This window comes from Stylophora pistillata, unplaced genomic scaffold (assembly GCF_964205215.1).
Source record: "Stylophora pistillata unplaced genomic scaffold, jaStyPist1.2 SCAFFOLD_1384, whole genome shotgun sequence".
NCBI lineage: Eukaryota > Metazoa > Cnidaria > Anthozoa > Scleractinia > Pocilloporidae > Stylophora > Stylophora pistillata.
The window spans coordinates 39,059-54,000 of NW_028290935.1; the positions used below are offsets into that span (position 1 = coordinate 39,059).

At 41.6% G+C, this 14,942-nt stretch overlaps 2 protein-coding genes across 2 annotated transcripts; both read right to left on the reverse strand.

Annotated features, from left to right (window-relative positions):
• Positions 1-280: 280 nt before the first annotated feature.
• Positions 281-4,731, reverse strand: LOC148715591 (uncharacterized). The gene is made up of 5 exons (XM_088746763.1): positions 4,203-4,731; positions 3,572-4,105; positions 2,047-2,834; positions 1,654-1,835; positions 281-1,519 (listed from the first exon to the last, which is right to left on the reverse strand). Exons 1-5 carry the CDS (start codon positions 4,328-4,330, stop codon positions 806-808), a joined length of 2,346 nt encoding a protein of 781 aa, XP_088602889.1. The 5' UTR covers positions 4,331-4,731; the 3' UTR covers positions 281-805.
• Positions 4,732-8,793: 4,062 nt separating this feature from the next.
• On the reverse strand, positions 8,794-13,483 carry LOC148715592 (uncharacterized). Its single transcript, XM_088746762.1, has 4 exons — positions 13,168-13,483; positions 12,711-12,803; positions 11,570-11,703; positions 8,794-9,977 (listed from the first exon to the last, which is right to left on the reverse strand). The coding sequence occupies exons 1-4, from the start codon at positions 13,396-13,398 to the stop codon at positions 9,488-9,490; spliced, it is 948 nt and encodes a 315-aa protein (XP_088602888.1). The 5' UTR covers positions 13,399-13,483; the 3' UTR covers positions 8,794-9,487.
• Between the last annotated feature and the right edge of the window lie 1,459 nt (positions 13,484-14,942).

Sequence of the window (14,942 nt, forward strand, 5' to 3'; positions counted from 1 at the left end):
GTTTGGATTTTCTGATTTCAGTATGACTCTTTTTCATAGATTTGAATGCAATTGCGCTCTGCAATTTTCCAAAAATAATATGTCCAAATCTATTTGCGAAAAAAAACAAAAAAAAAAAAATAGAAGAGAAGAAAACACCTGTAGATATCAAAAACCCAACCCTTAGAGCAACAATTTAAGATACACACACACACACACAGTGGTTGTTTTCGTTGTAAAACAAGATTTAATGGAGTGGCTTCAGTTTACAAGCGTCCTCCTGAAATAAAACTAGTAGTAGTAGTAGTAGAATCTTTATTTATACACGATAACAATTCAAGGTAAAAAGCTTGTGGGCTCGTGTACTTAACAAAATAGTATCTAGCCAACTTATGATTATACTGAGACACATTTCAAACTAAATAAGAAGCTACACTACAATAAAACATTCAATTTCCTCTCAAACTTAAAAGTACTTGTAATCAGTTGATCTATTCCTAGCCGTCGAACCTGATGAACTGGTAAAAAGTAAAGCTTGTGAAGTGATTGTTTCTCCTGAGATTCTTAAGGGCGAAACTACCTACATTTTTGACAAGATGGTTAACATAGCTAACATAGTACCGAACCTCTATATGCTAAAGAGTCCTAGACCGGCGATCGGTCGCGCCGGTGAGTGACGAAGAGAACATGACAGCGAGAACGAGGAAGGAAGGAAGGAAGGAAGGAAGAAAAACAAACTAACCCTAACACAATTGAAAAATCTGAACGCGTGCAAAGTCCAAGTCATTCGCAGGCGCAGTCACTGCCATTTAGAATAGGACACTTTTCAGGTTTGGAGAGAGGGGGTCAGAAAGTCCTTCCAGGAAGAATCGTCGGGCAACCTCTTACGGATGGCTTCCAGAGCCAGCAGTTTGGCCTGTCGACCGCGTTGGGCGATGACCGTGTTTGCTACCCTCCGCAGCTGTTCCCAGAAGGCCGCTCGACCACTGGACAATTGAACGCAGAGCAGCTGGGGCACCAGCAGGGCTAGCTCCCCGATGCGTCGGATGCACTGCAACCTATTTCTTTCCACTTCTAAAAGGGAGCACAGCAAGGCCTTTACAGACTGCTTCCTCGTAGTTTTCTGGCCGGGGGGCAATGACTTGGGGACTGCCAGCTCGTAGAGTTGGTGGACGGCCACCGCACTGGCCAGCAGTCGGCTGAAGAGGGCGCCCTTGCTAGTGGAGCTCCTAGCGAGGAGATGGCAGAGATCCAGGTGGCGAGCAAACACCCTGCAGACGGGACATGGTGGTTGTCGCCGACAGGGGTCTGCTGGCTCCATCTGCGGCCAAAATCGACCGGCCTTCAGGGCACAGCTCTCCTCTGGGCAGTCACAGGCAGCGGCGCAAATGACAAAGAGGCTTGCCATCTTCTCGGCCACCATTTGACGGTGCGCGTCTGCGACTCGCTGGCTGGTGGCCTCTTGCACTGCCTCCGGATCTTCTTTCCAAGCGCGTCCTCCTGCATTTGCCGCTGTGCTGGCCATGGCAGTTTGTAGTTCCTGTTGGGACAGACAACAAGAAGGGGAAACAAGATTGACGATATACATCACCAGTGCGCCAGGAGGCACCACACAAATGATCCAACAGGGTTTAACAGTGATGATCTGATCGGTGATCACGAATGTAAGTTTACCTCTTGGCGAAGTGGCTGGTGGTCTCTGAAGAAGTTTGACACGGCCTGCCACGTTTCCTCGTCGGGGAAATCCTCCATTCGGAGACCCGGCACCGACGAGTGCCTCAGGCCCCAGCGATCCTCTGCCTCTGCTTGCGCTGTCTGCCCTTCGCCTTGGCCTGTGGTCGTCGCTCCTGCTCCAGCTGTCATTTAAAAAGTGAAAAAAAATAAATAAATAAATAATAATAATAAAATAAAATCAAATAAATAAATAGATAAATAGATAAATAGATAAATAAATTAATAAATAAATAATGTGAACAGAAAAAAAACCAAAAAAAAACCGAACAAAACAGACAATCAAACAAAAGGCAGCAGTTGGTTAACGCGGTTGCTTTTCAGCCTTATCATTACCTGGTTGTCCGCCCTCAGGCAGCGCCCTTTCTTCCGTGCGCGTCGCCTTGGTTCTAGCAGCGCCTACAGAGGAAGCCCTTCTCTTCTTTCTTCTGGCAAGGCCGGCGACAGCCGTGGAGGTGGTGGCTTCTGCTGCCCTTTCGGCCCCACCGCCGTCCCCTTCGGACGAGGAGTCACTCTGCTGCCCAGGTTGGCTAGCTAGCCGCGCGAGCAGATCGCAGAGCAGTCTGTCCGTCTCTCGGGAGGACTGGCGTTGCGCAGTGCCGTCGCTGGACGACTTGCCGATTTCCCGCATGACGCTTTGCGGACACTCTATCAGGGGTTCGTCGGCGTCGTCGTCTTCCTCGTTGCTAGGGCTGGATCCCTCCGCGGCTGACGACTCGTCGCCCTCTCTCCAAGCTGGGTTCAGGTTGGAGTGAAGCGTTTCTAAGGTCTCCGGCGATAGGGCTTCAAAGGTGCCGAAGCTCACGCCGTACTCCACCATGGCGGACGCAAGGTACTGCGGACAGAATGTTCCGCTCTGATATCTGATGGCCGCGTACCTGAGGTTTAGGAGTCGCGCCCTGCTGAGACCTGAGCCCGCGGTGGTTGCCCGACTTACCAAGCAGGCCACGTCGCACACAGCCAGTCGCCTCAACGTCAAATTACTGGCTTTCGCCGACACTGTTATGTTGCCCGGTAGAAAACCCCCGTGGTCTTGCGTAACGAGCTTCCTGGGAAAGCCGTGCGTGTATTCTGGGCTGGCCAGGGACCAGGGAGGTGCATTCCAGACCATGATATTTCCAAACCTACATGGAGACGAAGGATTACCAAAGAAGAATTGAGGAAAGAAATGGATTGATTCATTTACTTAAGTATTTCTACAAAGTACACGAAAAACAGAGACACAAAACTGAAAGAGAAACCGAAAAAAAAAAAAAAAAAAAAAACTGAAACAAAAAACTAAGCATCCTATTGCCCCTCCATTCCCTAGATCTAATACGCTCACGCAAAAAGGAGGCAAAAACTAGAATCTAAGAGCTACAAACCGAGTGGGTTTGTAGCTCCGACGACATTTAGGACAGATTATTTTAAAAGTGCGATAATGTTCGCCATCAAAGACATGTAAGAGTCTTTTAAAGTCAAAATCCTGAAGCTCGCCCCTAAAAGAGCCAAGGGGCTCTGACTGCCTAGCATCAACTGGAATATGTTTCATATGTTTGTTGTTAACTGGAATATTGTTCCACAAAAGGAATCATTCTAATCGAGTCAAAGTCTCTGCAAGTAGATGCTTTGCTCATATTTGGTTTAATTCAGGGGAAAAGCTGAGCATCCTTCCTAGGCGAGTCTGACTGGCCGGTAACAGGTGATAAAAAATGATCCAAAGGTCCGGCGGGCTAGATCTATCTGTCCACGAAGTCATTTAAAGAAGAGAAAAAAATAGGAGATCTAAATACTCCGACCATTAGCCAAGGGGTAAGAGTTTAAGCCTAACGCGGAAATCAAATCCAATCATATGAAAATGAAAAAAAAACCAGCGACCTACCTGTCCAAGCGAACCAGGTTTAAATTGCTGTCTAAAGGCGCTTGTCTGCTAGTTAGGGCTTCGGTCAACTTTGCCCCGTCACGTCGGAAAAGTTCCCACTTGTTCAGGTCTCTGAGTAGATGTTTGCGACGGGGAGACTTCTGGGTTGGATCAGACGGAGAGGGCAAAGGAAGCGTGTCTTTCCACCCAATCTCTAGGCTGCGTGTGCAGTAACTTATTGCGCTGGCTGCGTCTTCGAAGGTAAGTGCGTTGGAGACCCTCTCCTCATCAGAGTCGCGAGGCACTATGTGTCTTGGCAGCGTCAGACTGTCCAGCAAGAACAAATCAAAGTTGAAGGCTAGAGGCCTGTCCGGGGATTCTGCGAATGCCAAGGGAAAGTATGGCTGTACAGTCTCCGCGTCCCTTTGGACGGAAAGTGCCTCCTGTTTTCGGTAAAAGGACTGACTGCTCTCCTCTACAAGTTCCTCTTCTGGCACTAAAAATGTCCTGTCCCCGGGCGTCTGCACGTCTTCCTCATCATCGTGGTCGTCAGCTCTGTCGGCGCAAAAACCTCCTATTAGACCATTACCCTACGGCTACCAAAAGAGAAAAGGGAAAAAAATGGGCCAAGTAGAGGAGCGATTTGACCCACCTCCTACCACCTTCTGCTGCAGCCTCTGTGTCAAGCAACTGTCTGAAAATCCAAGACAGACACACTTTTTGTTTGTTGTTTTTTGTTTTACACAAGTAACAATGGGAATAGATACAGATTGTGGCCATTTCCAGAACGTACCGAGTGCGCGCGACAAAATTGTACACCAAAGATATATCGCAGATCCTGGGTTACTAAAAACAAACAGAAAACATGAGGATCCTACCTTGCTCCAGCGCCACTGGTTTTTCGACTTCTCTGGTTTTTCCTACACAGAACAAGATACGCGATCGTGTTAAGTTGTCTAGGCTCGTTCCAAATGCATTTGAAATCACGGTGAAATGAACTAGCTACGCCTGCTGCCCCAAGAAGTGAAACCATAGGTTAAGAAGGCATAATCGGCGGTTTGACCAGAATATCCGAGTTCACGTCGAATGCCTTACAAAAGTCAAGTAAGCTATCTTTCTCAAAAGTTTCAGCGTAATAGTGGAATTCTCTCTGAACTCTGTCATGAAAACAGAGAACAGATTTCACGGCTTTACCCTGGTTCCACGTGTCATCATCATTTAGTTGATATCATTTACCTTCTTGGTGGACTCTTGTCGTCTCTGCCACTACCGTCGTCACTCTCTTGCGAGGATCTACGAGAATAATGAGAATCATAATAATAATAATCATAATAATAATAATAATAATAATAATAATAATAATAATAATAACAATAATAGGACTCTAGATTTGCCATTCACCTTTCTCTTTTCTGTATAGTTTTAGATATGCTTTTACTTATCAGATTATTAGACTTTGAATCTGTTCAGATTTGACTCCGTTATCTATAGTTTTCCAGACGCTTTGAAAGAAAAAAAAAAAAAAAGGTGCAGATGTGAGCCGAAAGTGAGTTCTTTTTCATCGTTTTATTCGCTGTTAATATTTTGTATTGCAGAAGATTTGATGGAAACTATTGCTATATGATAGTAAGGGAAATAATAAGGAATCATAGTAAGGCATAATGATAAGGAATAACAGCAAGGCAATGAGAAAGCTATTTCTGGGAATCATAGCTAAAGCCAGGAATACTGAGCCAAGAAGTGTTCAGCATTATTATCATAGCTATCATTATTATGAACCGAGGTGTGTATGCACTCGCTTTTCTTAAATTTTTATCAGACATTTCAATGTATTTTTCGATTTTTAAGCATTTTATCGGAATAATAATAGTTATAAAACAAAAACAAGACAAAACAAAACGGAAACAAAACAAAAGAAAAACCAACAGTTTTTTCGCCCAATGTAAAAGCAAAATAATTATAGTGATCGCTTGAGGCTTTCAGTCGGAATTCGCCAAGTAAATATTTGGCTGTTAGATTCGCTCCGACGAACGAAGGGCTAACGCTCGAAAGGTCAGCTTTTATAATCGTAACGGTGGCCAATTTACCATTTCAACTTTGTTGATATGTTCAAATTATTTCCTTACCCCCACCGACGCAGCCCCAAACATTTTCTTTAGAAACTATCGGCCTTTATTCATTTGGCTGTTAGGTTTGAGACGAGTTTTTCGAAGTGTGTCACCAGATAGCCATTTTATAGTATGGCCACGATCGCATCTTTCGATGGTGAACTAGCTAGAAAACCAAAATAATATTTAGAGTCGCTTGACCTTGCTAAAGAAACATTTAATACTCTCAAGAGGCTTGAAAGATCGAAGCTTTCAGTGAAAATTCGGTGAGATTTTCTGACTGCCGGGCATTTAGTCTATTTAAGACCATTCCCGGCTGCCGGGCATATGTATATAGCCACAGCGAGTTCCGAGTGGAAACAAACAAACAATTCCTCTTGGAAGTGTTACAAGATGCTACAGCGATTTCTACTATTGAAAACAATACTAAATAATGCTTCCCCTACCGAAATAATTCCTGCGAATCTCGTTCCTCTGCTTGACTCGAACTCTTGGATGAAAAATAATCGGAGATCGCTGCTTTCCGGCTCATTTTTAGAGGTTCTCGCTGCGGCTTCAAGTACGTTTCTTTAATATGTATTTATTTTTATTTTGCCAGGGGACACTTATATATAACGGGGGCACCTTACGTCAAATTTCCCAAAATAGATCTTGCCTTACTTTGTTTACCTATTGACGTCAATTTTCTCCAAATAGACGTCCCAAAAAAGCCTCTTGACGTCATTCGAGGATTTTCCCCACGTAGCTATTTTGGTGTTTTGGCCGAGCGAACACTGGAACTTGCCTCGACGGGGCAAGTTCCAGTGCTCCGGCGGCTGCCTGTGCATTCTCGGTGCTCGAATGACTTGGACGGTCGAACTAAATAATAATTGAACAATATGGTATTAAACCGACAATTTCTTTTGATCGATCCAGCCCAAAAGAGTCTCCCTTTGTTTACAGAGCCCTCCTACGCAGCCCCTAGGCCGAGATGATGAACGAAAGCTTCGATTGGACGGCAGATGGCCAAAGCAGTTTCCCATTACCCTTCGAGATCATACGTCAAAATCTAACCAAAATACCTGCAAAAATAAGCACTTTTCCGCGAAGAGAAAGCAAGAATATTTTACCGACAAAAGAAATTCCTGTAAAGAGTGTACAAATCAAATTGAGACGACAAGTGACTTCCTTCAAGCATCTAAAGAGTGTACAGATCCGAAATGAAGCTGACAATTCACTTCTTTCTTCAAGCAAAGAGTCCTTGAGATGAGCCTTTTTTTCTTTTCGTTTCGTTCAGTTTCTCTACAAAACAATGCTTCCTTTTTCGGTCAATGAGCAAAATCGCCAAGCTGATCAAATGAAATTTCTCACAATCTACTACTACCTAAGGCTTTTCTCAATGTCTTGGCACATACCAGTCGTGGGTAATTGAAGTACTGGGCTAGCATGAAAAGTCCAGCTTATTATATGAGTCAGGTCAGGTCAGATCAGAACGACCATTTTAATACATGCTGTTCTTTGTAAATGATGACATCTTCATGTAAGAGAGTTGGTTCTAAGAGAGAGCGGTTGTGATTTCTTTTGAAAGAAGGCAAAGATTCCAAACGACAACCCTTTGAGCCCCCCCCCCCCCCCCCCATACCCACTTACAAATTCTCCCTAGTGATCTTTCCATTACCTTCTTCACAGAATTTGATACAATACCCAAACACTTTTCCTGAGCTGATCACTTTAGGAAATCTCATAACTTTCTCTTCTCATCTAGTGATATTGTGGGGGGAAGACTGACTGTGATCACTTTTGTGACTTCAAAAGGGTTGTAAAACCCAGATAAAACAGCACAAAACCAACCCCAGGCCTGAAAAGTGCAATTTATCATCTCAGTCAGGTCAGAGGGAATTGAAGCCTTTGCATCTATTTAAGGGAACTCATGTCCTATTGTTTATGTACAAGTACTTTGTACAGATCTTTGAAGGAAACGAGGAAGGCAGTTATTTTATTCAGTCTCTTCTTTCTTGGCTGGTTTTAATCGGGGTAGGGTTTTCTGCCTGAACCATTTGAATGGATGCTGTCCTTTGTAAATGATGACATCTTCATGGAAGAGAGAGTTGGTTTAAGAGAGTGGTTGAAATCTCATAACTTGTTCTTCTGATGATCCATTCATAGGGGAGAGAACTGATTTTGATCACCCCCACAAGTGCAATATCAATTGAGAAAACTGCTAGAGGTCTAAGTCCACCAAACTGCTCTTTTTTTAAGTTTCTCATGCCCCATTTTCCCAAAGCACATTAATGTAGACATGCTTAGAAAGGTCTCTGCAAGAGGAACACTTTGATATGTATAAAACTCTTTAACTCCTTCATGGGCATGCTCAGCGGAAGAGGTCGAAAACGAGGGGAGGTCCACCAAAGTGGTTTTCCTTAAGTTTGTCAAGCTTCATCTCACCAAACCACACTAAAGTAGTCCTGGTTGGGAAGATCTCTGCCAGAGGAACACTTTCATATGTATAAAACTCAATAGGTTAAGAAACCCCTTAAGGTACAGCAGTTAGTTAGGGTTGCAATCTAGGGTTAGGGTTGCAATCTAGGGCTAGGGGTTAGGGTTGCAATCTAGGACTAGGGGTTAGGGTTAGCATCTTCACGTCTAGGGGAATCGCCCTAGAATTAACTCAGTCCTGCCCAAATCTGGCATGAAACTTCCCAAGGCTGGAGGGTTAGCTAGCCTGTAATGTGCATTCGAGCATATGCACATGCAATTTGGAATATGCAGGTCCTGCGCTTTTCCTGAGGTGATCATTTCATGAAATCTCATAACTTTTTGCATCTCATGTAGGGATTATTGATCACTTTTGTGACTCGAAAGGGTTGAAGAAACCCCGAAACAGAAGAGCACGAAAGCAAGCAAAAGAATACCTATCCCCCTCTCCCTATCACAATCATATATGGATAGACCAGCCAACTTCACAGTGACCATCGGTCCCCTGCACCTCCAGTCAAATAGCTATGGTGCTCCATGTAAGGGAATCCAAGATCTTTCTCAGTGGGACTTGATAAATCCAGCACTTCTCAGACCCCCTCACATGGGACAAAGAAGCTATTGTTTTGAAAGCTGTCAGCATTTTGGCATTTCTTTAAAATCAAGCAAACCAATACCAGCTGAGAATATGTAAACACATCGATTTATTTCCTCACAAGACACAACACAATCACTTCAACAACTCACACGTGACAAATGCTATATTCCTTCGCAAACGCTGCCGACGCCACCACTTTGGTTTTTCCAAGGGAAACTGTTCATAGAAAGCGATTTTTAAAAGTGAACCGTCTACGAGACAAGCACAAGACTGAATAAATGTCTCTGCAGCCTTGGAGCCAAGTATGAAATACTGGGGTCCCACTCAATTCAAATTGCATACACGTGTGTATGTTGCAGGTCAAAATTCAATTTTCAATTCAGACTCAATTTTTTTTCTTCTTTTTTTTTTCAACTTCCAAAGATATTTTTTGGCGATACAAAATGCCCTTCTTAAAATCCAATCAAATGGCCTGTGAGAACAGCGTGCATGTTGCAGGTCAACATTGCATCGGAGTGAATTTTTTTTTTTTTGTCCAGACCTGGGTTGATTCTCAATTTCATTTGTCTCCTAGCCCTAATTATTCGAGAGGAAAATCGAGAATCAACCCAACTTGAAAAAAATTCAAATTGTGACCCATAACACACATCATAACCATCACGTCAACAAAACGGCAACACTTTAAAATGGCATGAGATGGATGATCAAGTAACAAAATCAATGTTTGTAGCAATGACACGAAAAAGAGTTGTAGTTCTTCAGTGGACTGAAGATATCCTAATCTGCAAAGACGACCTTGTGTATTTGACGGGGGGAAGTGCACAGTTGATACAACCCCGGTCGATTCTTTGGCGCTTTCACAGTAACAGGCACTAGGCTGTCAACACTCTCCCTCCACTGTCCACTGCCGTGTTGCAGTCTGTAAAAGTTCTTTGAAACATTCTTGTACCAGAGAAGAGAAACCTCACCTTCTTGACCAAGGGAATGGATCTGTCCTATCAAAACCTTTGGGCAGTTAAGCCGGCTATCCTCTTCCACCACTGCCACAAAGTCACCGGGTTTGAAAGGGCAGTCATCGGAACTCTGCGGTTGTGCTTGGCCACCGTCGGATCCCTCGTCCAGACGGTCCTCGGCGTAGTCTCTGGCCAGGTCGACAGCAAGCCTCTTTCGGTCATTGGCGGTGCGGCGGTCGTATGTCCGCTGAGCCTGTTGCCGTGAATGTCTGAGCGCGGCCGCCAATGACGCCTTCAGGGCATCTGTGCAGTCCCTGTGAAATGGAAATCTGGTTTTAGAGATGGCTACATTGACAACACTGAATTTAGTGGGTACTGGTCCAAGTGTAAGTTGCATGTTTAAGTTGAGTTTTCATCTTAAGTGTTTGTTTTGTTTTGGTTGCCTGTGGAATGAATGGCCTTAGTACAAGAGAAAATTATAAATTAAATTACAATATTAAGGTCGGGACACGCACAGAGTTAAACTAGAAATAATTAAGACTAAAGGAAATTTGCAAGTCATGAAAAAAAAATAAATAAATAAATAAAAAATAAATAAATAAACAAATATATATATATATATATTGAGGGCCTCCCACAATATCTACTTCGCTCTACTTCTATGTATTGAGCACTGTTCTACGAAAATCAAGTCACACTAAATACATATATATATATATATATATATATATATATATATATTGAGGGCCTCCCACAATATATACTTCGCTCTACTTCTATGTATCGAGCACTGTTCTACGAAAATCAAGTCACACTAAATACATATATATATATATATATATATATATATGTATAAATTATAAAAGAGCCTAGAGCAACAAATAAATCACAGTAATAGCTATGAAGAAACTGATTACTCTGGTCAAAGCAGAAGACCAGGGTGACATTAATATTGGCACAGTAATTCATTTTTAATTTCTTTTTTTTTTTAAATTTACTGAAAGGGGTTGACTTTATATCTTGGCCAAGAGAGTTCCAGACCTTTGGTCCTTTAAAGCGAATATGAAAAATACCATAGTTTGTGCTAGCTCGAGGCAGGTAATAAGATTGATTTGCTGCACTTCGTGTATTGTAGTTGTGGATACTAAGTACTGAATTAAAGAAGCCATCGAGATAAAAACTCCAATTTTCTTAACAATATCTCATGACTGATGGTATCAAACGCCTTACTGACATCTAAGAATATACCGCAAGAAAAATGCCTGTCAATTGCCCATCAATTGCCCTTTGAAATCTATCAACAACACCAAGTGTAGTGTGATGAGTGGACTGCTAAGCCCTAAAACCAAGTTCATTTTCAAAGAACACTTTTTTTTCCTTTTCAAGGAAATCAACTAATCTATTGCATGCAAGTTTTTCAAGGAATTTATTAAAAACAGACATCAAGCAGATTGGTTGATAATTGGATAGACAAGTGTGGGATCCCTTTTTATAGACTGGAATCACATTTGCTAATTTTAAATTGGCCGGCATTACAACCGGTCTCAAAGGAGGTATTGAACAAGATTTGGTCTTGAAATATCTTTTATAAAATTGACTTTTTTTACTGGAATGGATATTTTGAAATCCTTGGGTTATCCATGGCTTTGACTGAAATTTTAATTCTTTCTTAGGTAAGGTAAGGTCAAGACTTTATCTAACGAGGGTTAACACGAAATAGCCGAGGCTAATAAACTTGCGGCCCTCTAGATAATAAATAATGAGTTCTTAAAGAATTGTTAAATGAAATTGTATGTTTATGTTCTGAGGGCCAAAAGTTGAGGCTATCTGCTGTTGCGATCATTAAATAAAGGCATGACTTATTTGCTGAATTGTATAGTAGTAAAAAAAAAAAATGGCCACTTACTCTCTACCATATGACCAGGTAATGAATGCAGATCGAAGCATGTTGATTGTCACCGATTTTCCAGTGAGGCTGCGAAACAAACTTTTCATGTGCGCAGAGAATGCGGGTCCTGAAAAGCTTTCACCCTTCCTGTTCTACAAGGTGCAAGTAAAAAGAAAACATTCATGAATGGACAATGAACAGAAATGAACTATAACCAGTTTTAATTCACAATAATAATTATAGTAATAGTAATAATAATAATAATAATAATAACAATAATAATAATAACCAGTTCTACCATTTTTTAAGACAAATGTTTGCAATTTTCAAACCACACCTCCCCAGTGGGCAAATCACTCGATCTTTTCCTCAAGACTGAAAATGACATTGAACTTGTAAAAAAAAAAAACAAAAAAACAGTACTGTATGTAGTGGTCAAGCTTTTGCTTTTCTGAGACCCCCTCATGCTGTCCATACCACCATCAGGTTGACACACTGAGTAGAATTAATTTCCAATCCCAGGCACCCCTATGAGGGTGGTTAAGAAATCCCAAGGACCCCTACGAGGGTGCTTAAGAAATCCCATGGACCCCTATGAGGGTGGTTAAGAAATCCCATTGACCCCTATGAGGGTGCTAACCTAGGTCTCTGCAGGTGAATCAAGAAAATGTAGTGCTAGGGTTTAGGGTTAGGTTTCAAGGGTAAGACATTTGAGAGATTCACCCTTTGAAAGGGTAAGACATTTGAAAGATTCACCCTTAGAAGGGGGAGACATTTGATAGACTCACCCTTTGAAGGGTGAGACATTTGAAATATTCACCCATTTGAAGGGTAAGACATTTGAAAGATTCACCCTTACAAGGGTAAGCAATTTGAAAGATTCACCCTTAGAAGCGTGAGACATTTGAAAAATTCACCCTTTGAAGGGTTAGCAATTTGAAAGATTCTGAAAGATTCCCTCTTTGACGAGTGAGCAATTTGAAAGATTTAACCGGGTTTCTGAAAGATTCCCTCTTTGAAGAGTGAGCAATTTGAAAGATTTAACCGGCTTTTAGGAGTTTAGGGCTAGGGTGGCATGCTATTTTCCAGTTGAAGGTGATGAGTTGAAGGGTTCTCATGAATATTGTCCAGTTTCGGGGGATAAGTTGAATCTACTTACCAAAAGCAAAAAGTTCCCACTTTCCTCCTTTGTAAGGCGTGGACGAAACTCCTTGATGTAATTTGCAAGAACTTTGTACAGCTCGTGGCCAGGCTAAAAAAAGAAGGACAGATCCTTTTTCAGTTGACTTCCCCTTTTTTAGAAAGCGATGGGAAAATTCTTCGCACAGTAATGAGTATGGTGTCTTTGTTCATGTGAAATCGGCAAAATCTACAATGATCCTTCATAATCGTAAGAAAATAAATAAATAACTAGCTACCCAATTCCCTTGCCGGCTGCAACTTGGCAAATGTTAACAACACATGCTGTCCATTTCTTTTTTCCCTTGAGCTGGCATAAAAACTATATGTTTGGAAAGCACATTGTTTGCAAAGACTTTGCAACTGGTACAAATGTTCTTTTCATCAGCGCCACAAGAGCGTTTCGGGCTTTCTTAAAAACTGAGTCCTTATCTCACCTGCAGAGTTAGCTCATCCCGTCCACAGGAGCTTTTGGTTTTGTAATCATTAAAGTGGAGCACAATGGAATCTTCCCTCATCACCAGCAGATTTTGTTCCTTCCGCTGTCGTGCCTCCAAGCTGTCTGGCTCTGTGACAATTCGAAGAGTTCGCATCTCAAGACCCCGGGATGGTGGAATGAAAACATACAGGCTTAAAAGGACCAAGTTGCAGCTTTCCCTGGCTTTCATGTTGACCTCCCAGCTCAATTGAAAGCGTTCGCGTTGGAGTGAGACGGCAGCCACAACCTCGTCCCTAAAAGATTGAACGACGAGGCTGACTTAGAATCGACAAAGAAAGTCCACATAATTGATAGAAAAGTCAAAAATGTTTTTCGTCCTTGTACCTATAGACACCATTCCTCTACCCCTAAGGTTCAGAGAACATCTCGAGTCAACTTTATCTCGGCTAACTAGGGTAAATAAGTCCCTCTTCATTATGGGTGATTTTCATATAAACTTATTCAATTGTGAAAGTCATCCTGAGTCCAATGATTTCTTGCTAATGCTAAACTCCTTTTCTCTTGTACCTTGCATCTCACAATCAACACGTATTACTTAAAGATCAGCAACCTTCATTGATAATATATTTGCAAATAGTCATGCTATGAATGCCATCAGTGGTAATCTAGTCTCTAATCATCTTCCTCAATTCCTGATCGTACACAATCTCAGACTGAATTATTTCAATCACAATTTCATATTTTCCTTGGACTTAAAACTAGGAAGACTGGTAGAATCTCATTCAGTGACAGGACAACATCTGTCATTACTGATGGACTAAAGAATGAAGACTGTAGTGAGATATCTGATTTCACCAATGAACTTTAAGTCAAGTATACAGATAAATGCAAGGTTCTGAAAGCTGAATGCAATCTTGACACATTTTGAACATGAATCAACTAATATAAGGACTCAAGCAAAGACTAAACAATTGGATTGAGATAAGTACACATGAAGCATATTATTCTTGAACTCAAACTGTAAGACATGCAATAATAGGTCAAATGTGACATACCAAATCCTCAGTAGAATAGGTCACTACCTTGAGGTTACATGTACTGGAGTTACTTTTTCTGTGACCAAGAGGTTCTGAGCTAGTAAGTGCTGGTCTGGACACTCTGAACTACTGAGTTAAACTAACTAACTGTACTTCTTTTATAAGGAATCGAGCAATAGCAGGAAATTCTCTAGAATTTTGGAAGTTAGGTGTGATCATTCTAAAGGAAATTTATGATGCAAATCCTGTGTGTATGATAATTTGGTTATCATAGGAAATAGTTTCTGAAGATGTAATTCTAAAATTCTAACAAAAAATATTGCAATGTCATGCACAATTGTTAGCCTGCTCACATGTAGACTATATAAAGTTTTAAACTATTATAAAAATGACTTTTCCAAACTCGGTGAAGAGAAATTTATCAATGACTTAATTTTCACGTCTAGATCTGGAATAACATCTCAAGTGATCGTTATAGATGCCAACACTAGATTCAATATTTTGCTATGATCAGATATCTCAACTTGTAAATTATCATGCACCGTGTCGAAAGCTCTCCAAACGCAAAATCAAGTCGTCTACCAAGCCCGGTATCACTAAATGCATTCTTGCCAAAATACAATACAGAGATAAGCTCTATTCCCAGATCCATAGGTGTCCACATTCAAATCCTAATCTGATGTATCTTCGTAAGAACTTCAGGAATAGTGTTGTCAAAGAAAAAAATTATAGCTAG

Excerpts from the sequence above, each read along its gene's own strand:
- LOC148715592 (XM_088746762.1), bottom strand. The coding sequence starts at position 13,398 with ATGAAAGCCAGGGAAAGCTGCAACTTGGTCCTTTTAAGCCTGTATGTT. Across the intron at positions 12,804-13,167 it reads GGGATGAGCTAACTCTGCAG|CCTGGCCACGAGCTGTACAA; the intron begins GTGAGATAAGGA and ends TTCTTTTTTTAG. Across the intron at positions 9,978-11,569 it reads ACCTGGTCATATGGTAGAGA|GGACTGCACAGATGCCCTGA; the intron begins GTAAGTGGCCAT and ends TCCATTTCACAG.
- LOC148715591 (XM_088746763.1), bottom strand. The coding sequence starts at position 4,330 with ATGGCCACAATCTGTATCTATTCCCATTGTTACTTGTGTAAAACAAAA. Across the intron at positions 2,835-3,571 it reads AACCTGGTTCGCTTGGACAG|GTTTGGAAATATCATGGTCT; the intron begins GTAGGTCGCTGG and ends GTCTCCATGTAG. Across the intron at positions 1,520-1,653 it reads ACCAGCCACTTCGCCAAGAG|GAACTACAAACTGCCATGGC; the intron begins GTAAACTTACAT and ends CTGTCCCAACAG.